Source organism: Myxocyprinus asiaticus, chromosome 26 (genome assembly GCF_019703515.2).
Source record: "Myxocyprinus asiaticus isolate MX2 ecotype Aquarium Trade chromosome 26, UBuf_Myxa_2, whole genome shotgun sequence".
NCBI classification, from domain to species: domain Eukaryota; kingdom Metazoa; phylum Chordata; class Actinopteri; order Cypriniformes; family Catostomidae; genus Myxocyprinus; species Myxocyprinus asiaticus.
Window position 1 is genome coordinate 41,992,398 of NC_059369.1, and position 9,183 is coordinate 42,001,580.

The window sequence follows — 9,183 nt, forward strand, 5'->3', positions numbered from 1 at the left end:
TATAGAAACTGTAGCATTCTTAAATAATTATTAATTAGCACATTAATCTAGAATGTGTTGATCGGCTTTTTACAACGGCTTTAAATGCAGCTCATCCAATCAGAATTATTATTTTTTTTAACAGTTATTTTATTTTTGCGGAGAAAATGTACAATGATATGAATAAGAATGTTTTTTATTACATTTTTACTATTTTATTATTGTAAAGAGTTGGTTTATATGCGAATTCAGCATTTATTTTATACAATTTTTATAAAATATATTTTTGTCTGTGTTGCTTATGCTCAAAAACTTATTTTGTTTTTACTTTTATTTTTTCATTTAGTATTACATATACTTCCCTTGAATCTTTTATGTCTGTGAATGAACTGTACTGTATGTTCATTATACGCAAAGCCACTCTGCTCTGCATCCCAAATTACACCAGACAATAAATAAATGAATAATTCAAAGTGTGTGGAGATACTTAGAATATTCATACTTTTCTAATTTTTTGTCTTCTTTGTTTATCTACAGAAGGACAGGATCTGTTTATCGGTAAGGCAGTGCAGAAAGCGTACTTGGAAGTAACAGAGGAAGGAGCTGAAGGGGCAGCCGGATCAGGTGATGTTCTACTCTATTTACATGATCCATTTTAATAATTTTACTCTCTCTCTCTCTCTCTCTCTCTTCCTTCATGCTTCATTCATCTCTTGCCATTTCTGATTCATTTTTTCTCCTTTTCAAGCCTCTTTATCATGGTTTCTCATTTTTACCTTTTGCTTTGCCTGTACAGTCTTGCTCTTTCTTGTCTGATTTCTAAGCACTTTTTTTGGATTTCACTGCAGCAGATTGCTTGGAGAATCATGTACATTGGCAAATGCTAAAAGCGCCCCCACCTGTTCAATATCTGTTATTTTAATTAGGGTGTATGACAGCATATAAGGTTGACCAAGTCATCATATGGTGTTAGTTAAAACCTTTTAATGTCAGTTCTTTATTATAATGAGTTTTTTTTTTCTTTGCTGCAGGTATGATCGCATTGACGAGGACGCTGGTGTTGTACCCTCAGGTGATGGCAGACCACCCCTTCTTCTTCATCATTAGAAACAGAAAAACAGGTACATGCCAACTTCAAAAGCCCATGATGGAAATATGTAGGATAGGAAACCCGGTGACCCCAAAAAGTATTTTAACGCTTAAGCCACACTAAAATGTCATTGCTTAAGACAATGAAATATGAAACCAAGTGACATTTATTTTAAAGAAATATATATATATATATATATATATATATATATATATATATATATATATATATATGTACGTGTGTGTGTGTGTGTGTGTGTGTGTTTGTGTGTGTATGAATGTATGTATGTATATACAGTATATACATATATACATATACATATGTATTTACACACACACACACACACACACACACACATATATGTGTGTATATATATATATATATATATATATATATATATATATATATATATATATATATATATATACTATATGCTGAGCCACTGTGTCAAATATGATCGTTCACAAATTTTAAATGTATGAGTTTTTTAAATATTTTTTCCTTTGTTGTCTCATAGGATCCATCCTTTTCATGGGCCGAGTCATGACCCCGGAAGTCATCGAGCCCTTTGACAACAACTTTGACATGTGAAATCCCACCAATCGCAATGTGACACTTAACCGAGTTAATTCTTATCTTCAACGATCCACAAGTCACTTTTGTTAACTCAGTTGTAACTCATTTCGTTGCCATGATTTTCTAAACACATGAGAAAATATTATATTAACAGAATATTTATATTATAAAAGTGATTGTGTTTTGATACTTGTAAGCTTTAACCACACCAGGAAAAACAGAGCTGTAAATATTTGAGGTATATCAGCCTTTGCTGCCATTTAAACGTATTCTCACTCCATCCCATGTACACGTTTTATCACACCTCTTATTCGGCACAAGCATCATTCGCTCCTGTGTTCTTGTGTAATTGCTATTGTGTTTTCCGTAGAAAAACGTTGATATTTATTGCAAGAATGTGTGCAGTTCTTTAAATGTAGACTCATTAATGATCATTTAATTCCTTTTCTCCCTGAATGACTTTTGGTTTAGTACATGGCTGAAGTACTGCTGACATACTAATATGCCTTATTATATAAATATGAGTTTTTTATTTAATGAAAGGTTGTGAATGTACAGGTAGTGCAGCGCTGTTGCCATGGTGACTCAGGCAGACTGGGAGAGAGTGCATTTGGTATAGTGATAAAAAATACCAGCTGTATTCTCTATTTCAGAAATAAAGATGAATGTCTTCAACCTTTCGTTTTTTGCTATTTCATTGACCGAAATGTTGAAATTACAAGATACAGGCCTAGACACAAATAAAAACAGAATACTGTACATGCACTGTCTGTGCACATTTTTACCAAATGTTTTGATGTCTGAAATAAACTTCCTACTGGACAATCCATCTAAAACCATTTTAAAGTGGTAAATGTGTTTTGGAACATCGCAATTGGAACATCGCAAGCAACAACCCAGCTACCATGTTCTAAAAGCTTGACCAAATTAAGCTGCCATGACCTGTTGTTTTTGGTTGGTCAGTCGGTCGGCCGTTTTTTCCAACAGGGTCTTGACCAAGATGGCCTACCAGCACAACGGATGGCAGATGACACCTAAACATGCTTGGACCAGCTAAAATTGTTAATGTTCCAAAACACAGCTGCCACCTTAAACTGGATTCCATCAGAGCTTTATTGAATACTCTAACAATAAACCCTCAAATACAGTAAATAGTTTATATTACTTACAATGAAGGATAGTTTGCAGTTGATGAACTGATGCAGTAGACAGGTTCACCAAAGACAGGTTACACTGTAAGCAAGAAATAACAAAGCAGTGATGGTTCAAAGTTTAAGCAAAATATAAGGTTCTGACAGAGAAACTAACAAAACAAATCTAAAATAGCTGTTATGGAAGATAATAATAATAATAAAACTTTATTTTCTATAGCACCTTTAAAAGTTGCATCTCAAAGCGCTTTACAATAGAAAAAGAAAAATACATTGAAATACAAAAAAGAAAAAGAAAACATGCAATCAGAAGAAAAGGCCCTGTCACCCGACAGAACGTAGACGAGTAGGAGGAACAGTTAAGAAAACAGATTCAAAGGAGCGGAGATCACGCATTGGAGTGTAGGGGATTAAAAGTTCAGACAAGCATTGAGGGGCCAAACCATGCAAAGCCTTGTAGGTAAGCATGAGAATTTTAAAGTCTACACGAAACTTAACAGGGAGCCAGTGCAAGGACTCCAAGATAGGAGTGATGTGATCACTTGTCCTGGTCCTAGTCAAGATTCTTGCAGCAGATTTTGCACATACTGCAACTTATTTAAGGTAGATTTAGAGACCCCAACAAGTAAAGCATTGCAAAAATCAATATGAGAAAATACAAAAGTACTGAGCAGTTTTTCAGCCACCAAGAAAGATAACATGGGGCGCAGTCTTGCAATGTTTCTGAGATGGAAGAATGATGTTTTAACAGTATTCTTGACAAATATCACCCCCAAAATTTTCAATTTTGCTTGAAACTCCAGAGCAGAGCCATCTATATTTCAGGTTAAGGAATCAGCTTTACGAAGCTGGTGGGGTGAACTAATGAGCATAACCACAGTCTTGTCACTGTTGAGACAAAGAAAATTTAGAGACATTCATTTTTTTATCTTAGTAATACATTGTGCAAGAAAGGCGACTGCCACACGATCACCAGGTTTTGAATGGATGTAAATCTGGGTGTCATCTGCGTAAAAATGATAATTAAGACCAAGAGATCTTAAGAGTTGACCAAGGGGAAACATGTAAATGCTAAAAAGTAAGGGGCCCAAATTCGATCCCTGAGGAACACCACATTTAATCAAACCTAATGTATATCCACCGAAGGATACACACTGCCGATGATGAGAGATTCAAGACTTGAACCAGTTTAATACAGTATCAGTAACACCAAAAAACTGTCTCAAGACGAGTGAGTAAAAGAGAATGATCTACAGTGTCAAAAGCAGCACTGAGATCAAGAAGGATAAGAATTGAAAGACAGCCAGAGTCCAAACCTATTAACAAGTCATTTGTGACCTTAACTATTGCCGTTTCAATGCTGTGGAGTTTGCAAAAGCCAGATTGAAGGGGCTCAAAAAGATTGTTTACAGTGAGATGAGTGTATAATTGAGAAGCCAAAATTCATTCTAAAATTTTTGCAAGGAATGGAAGATTAGAAATGGGACGAAAGTTGTTAAGATTGTCCAAGTCCATATTAGTCTTTTTAGGTACAGGGGTTACAGCAGCAGTTTTAAATGCTGCTGGAACAACACCAGTGCACAGGGAGTCATTTATTATGCTCAAGACAACAGGACACAAAGAGGCGAAACATGATTTAAACAAACAAGTTGGAATAGGATCAACCGGAAGACGTAGCTTTCATTTGTGATACCTCATTACCAAGAGAAACCAGGTCAAGTGAGGAGAAATTTGAGAAAGAGGTGCCAGAGAAATAAGAAATACTAAGAGGAGAAGCAGATGAGACAGGAGTATAAAGAATGCATTTACGAGTATTGTCAATCTTGGTGCTGAAAAAAATTAGGAAATCTATTACAAAGGTGAGTTGAAACAGGCACAATAGAGGAACTATTATATTTGAGCAATTTGTTAATGGTATGAACCAGTTGTCTGGGATTTCTTTGATTATTGACAATTATCTGAGAAAAATAATGGGACCTGGCGGATACAATTTCTGCCTTACATTCATGCAGGTGGTCTTACCAAGCCTGGTGATGAACGTTCAGGCCAGAGAGACGCCACCTTCGCTCCATTTTGCGGCAAGCTGCCTTCATAGAGCACAGCTCATCATTATACCAGGGAGCGTAACGTACAAATGAGACAGTCCGTGATTTCATAGGAGCAAATGAGTCCAAGCCAGACAAGAGAACAGTATTAAACATAGAATTTTGTCCTCCAGAGGGTCAGATGGAGAAAAACAACTTAAAGAAGAGTCAATAAAGTCAGTGAAATCAGAGAGATCAATGGATTTCCATTTGCGATAATTTATAGTGCGAGAAGAGGAAATGTTAGTGTGTGGGAGTTCCATATTAAAAAAGATAGCCAAATGGTCAGACAGCCCTAAATCAGCGGTGGAAAACTGAGACACAAACGATCCATTTGCAATCACAAGGTCTAATGTGTGACCTTTATTATGTGTAGCACAGTCCACAAGCTGGTTCAAATCAAAGCACTCCAGTATGGACAAAAAGTCCTTTGTCATTACAGAGTCTTTTGTGTCAACGTGGATGTTAAAGTCCCCCAGAATAAGAGTTCTCTCAAACTTGAGGCACAACATACCATAGACTGTAGATCTGCAAACTCTGATAAAAAATCTACATTTGTCTTAGGAGGCCTGTAGACTGTAGCTACAGCAGTAGTGAAGGGTGCAGGGACACTCAGAATGAGACATTCAAAAGAATTAAACGGGGGAATAGCCACAGGACTTATGTTGTATTGTTTATTATGCAGCACAATGATACCACCCTTTCTGCCAGATAAGCCTTGATGAAGACCATCATAATTTGAGCAGTCCCAGCACACCGTTTATTTTCTGTGTGATTTATAACCACTGCCATGACCTGCTTAATTGAAGCAGGAGCTCTGAAACACACTGCATATATCTTAACCTATATGTCTTTCGGAAACAAAAGACGAGGAAAGCTTCAGGCCCAGATGGTGTCTCACCAGCGTGTCTTCGATCCTGTGCTAACCAGCTGGCCCCCATCTTCACACAGATCTTCAATAGATCACTGGAGCAGTTTGGAGTCCCATGCTGCTTCAAACGCTCAATCATTATTCCTGTCCCAAAGAAACCAAAAATCACAGGACTTAATGACTACAGACCTGTCGCCCTGAAGTCTGTGGTCATGAAATCATCTGAGAGACTGGTGTTGGCCCACCTGAAGAACATCACTGGACCCTTTCTAGATCCCCTTCAATTTGCTTATTGAGCAAACAGGTCTGTGGATGATGCAGTCAACATGGGATTGCATCATATCCTGCAACTTCTGGACAGACCAGGGACATATGCAAGGATCCTTTTTGTGGACTTCAGTTTGGCTTTCAACACCATCATCCCAACTATACTCCAGAATAAATGACACCAACTCTCTGTTCCCATGTCTATCTGTCAGTGGATTACCAGCTTTCTGACGGACAGGCAGCAGCTTGTGAGACAGGGGAAACTCACTTCCAGCACCTGTACAATCAGCACTGGTGCCCCCCAGGGATGTGTGCCCTCCCCACTACTCTTCTCCCTCTACACCAATGACTGCATCGTCAAGAACCCCTCTGTCAAGCTCCTGAAGTTTGCAGATGACACCACTGTCATCAGCCTCATCCGAGATGACGATGAGTCTGCATACAGAAGGGAGGTTGAACAGCTGGCTGTCTGGTGCAGTCAAAACAACCTTGAGCTGAACACATTCAAAATGGTGGAGATGATTGTGGACTTTAGGAGAAACACCCCAACACTGACCCACCCTCACCATTGTAAACAGCACTGTGGCAGCAGTGGAGTCATTCAGGTTCCTGGGCACTACCATCTCACAGGACCTGAAGTGGGAGACACACATTTACTCCACTGTGAAAAAGGTCCAGCAGAGGTTGTACTTCCTTCGCCAGCTGAGGAAGTTCAACCTGCCACAGGCGCTGCTGATACAGTTCTACTCAGCGGTCATTGAGTCTGTCCTCTGCACTTCAGTAACTGTCTGGTTTGGTTCAGCCTCAAAATCAGACATCAGAAGACTACAAAGGACAATTCGGACTGCTGAGAGGATTATTGGTTGCCCCCTGCCCCCCCTTCAAGAACTATGCACTTCCAGAGTGAGGAAAAAGTTTTTGTTATTGTTTTTGTATTGTTGTACACTGGAAGCTCCTGTCACCAAGACAAATTCCTTGTATATGTAAGCATACTTGGCAATAAAGCTGATTCTGATTCTGATCCTACCTCTTCTGCCAAAAAAAAAGTACATAACTGTTGATCTGTTTCTAACGCATCTATCATTTCACTCCTGAACACATGGATTTTCCCACTGGAGTCTTATGAATTACTTTTATGCTGCCTTTTTTTTTTTTGGACCTTCAAAGTTTTGGCCAATATTTACTTGCATTGTATGGACCTACAGAGCTGAGATAATCTTCTAAAAATCTTCATTTATGTTCTGCAGTAGAAAAATGTCATACACATCCAGGATGTCATGAGGGTGAGTAAATGATGAGAGAACTATCCTTCTAAGTTTCTGAAAGAGAAAAAAACATCTCTACTTGAATATTTAGCACATATGCAATACTTAAAAATATATGAATGTCATTGCAGAAATAGTACACTTTTCAAGAAAGCGTTGAAAACATTACAAATGAGGTTTGATTTCATGCAAGATATTGATTAATATAAGATTTAATATTTGATTTAACTTAGATTTAGTGATAAAACATAGGTATTGTTTTCAAAATACTTTTTGGTTGTCCATGTGTGCAACCTGGAATGTGTGTCCATAGTTAATGTGCTAAATTAATTTTATACCTGTGAGTAATCACAGGTTTTTGGATTTAAAAACATTTACAATGACACCCCATAATGTAAAATGAATATGAAAGTTTAAGATAATGTGGATCAAACTTGTAGTCCATGCCAGCTCGAGCGCATGCTGTCACTGAAGGGAAAAGTGGACATACCATTTCCAAGAAATCCTGAAATTTGTGTTACATTTTGAAGTCCACTCGAGAATATATATAAATATGCTACATACACACACACACACACACACACACACACACACACACACACACACACATATATATATATATATATATATATATATATATATATATATATATATAGTGTGTTACACTATAGAAGTTTACATACACCATAGCCAAATACATTTAAACTCAGTTTTACATTTAATCGTAGAAAACATTCCCTGTCTTAGGTCAGTTAGGATCACTACTTTATTTTAAGAATGTGAAATGTCAGAATAATAGTAGAGAGAATTATTTATTTCAGCTTTTATTTGTTTCATCACATTCCCAGTGGGTCAGAAGTTTACATACACTTTGTTAGTATTTGGTAGCATTGCCTTTAAATTGTTTCTCACAATAAGTTGCTGGAATTTTGGCCCATTCCTCCAGACAGAACTGGTGTATCTGAGTCAGGTTTTCAATCAGAGTGAGGTCAGGGATTTGGGATGGGCACTCCAATATCTTGACTTTGCTGTCCTTAAGCCACTTTGCCACAACTTTGGAGGTATGCTTGGGGTCATTGTCCAATTGGAAGACCCATTTGCGACTGAGCTTTAACTTCATGGCTGATGTCTTGAGATGTTGCTTCAATATATCCACATAATCTTCCTTCCTCATGATGCCATCTATTTTGTGAAGTGCACCAGTCCCTCCTGCAGCAAAGCACCCCCACAACATGATGCTGCCACCCCCATGCTTCACAGTTGGGATTGTTTTCTTAGGCTTGGAAGCCTCACCCTTTTTCCTCCAAACATAACAATGGTCATTATGGCCAAAAAGTTCCATTTTTGTTTCATCAGACCAGAGGACATTTCTCCAAAATGTAAAATCTTTGTCCCCATGTGCACTTGCAAACTGTAGTCTGGCTTTTTTATGGCAGTTTTGGAGCAGTGGTTCCTTCCTTGCTGAGCAGCCTTTCAGGTTATGTCGATATAGGACTTGTTTTACTGTGGATATAGATACCTGTCTACCTGTTTCCCCCAGAACAACAGCAAAAGGACCTTGTGAAGATACTGCACTTTTATCACCAATCTACATTCATCTCTAGGAGACAGAATGCGGCTCCTTCTTGAGCGGTATGATGGCTACGTGGTCCCATGATGTTTATACTTGCGTACTATTGTTTGTACAGATGAACATGGTACCTTCAGGCATTTGTAAATTGCTACCAAGGATGAACCAGACTTGTGGAGGTCCACAATTTTTTTCTGAGGCCGATTTCTTTTGATTTTCCCGTGATGTCAAGCAAAGAGGCACTGAGTTTGAAGGTAGGCCTTAAAATACATCCACAGGTACACGTCCAATTCAGTACACATCCTATCACAAGCCAACTGGCTAATTGTC

General features: G+C 38.0%; 1 protein-coding gene across 1 annotated transcript in view; it reads left to right on the forward strand.

Moving 5' to 3' along the window:
- Positions 1-2,333, forward strand: part of LOC127416917 (neuroserpin-like) — a 29,141-nt gene extending 26,808 nt beyond the window's left edge. Inside the window, exons 7-9 of the mRNA XM_051656519.1 lie at positions 517-603; positions 1,011-1,100; positions 1,587-2,333. Coding sequence (XP_051512479.1) covers positions 517-603; positions 1,011-1,100; positions 1,587-1,660 — 251 coding nt within the window. The 3' untranslated portion in view covers positions 1,661-2,333. The remainder of the gene's footprint in view (positions 1-516; positions 604-1,010; positions 1,101-1,586) is intronic.
- Positions 2,334-9,183: the final 6,850 nt, after the last annotated feature.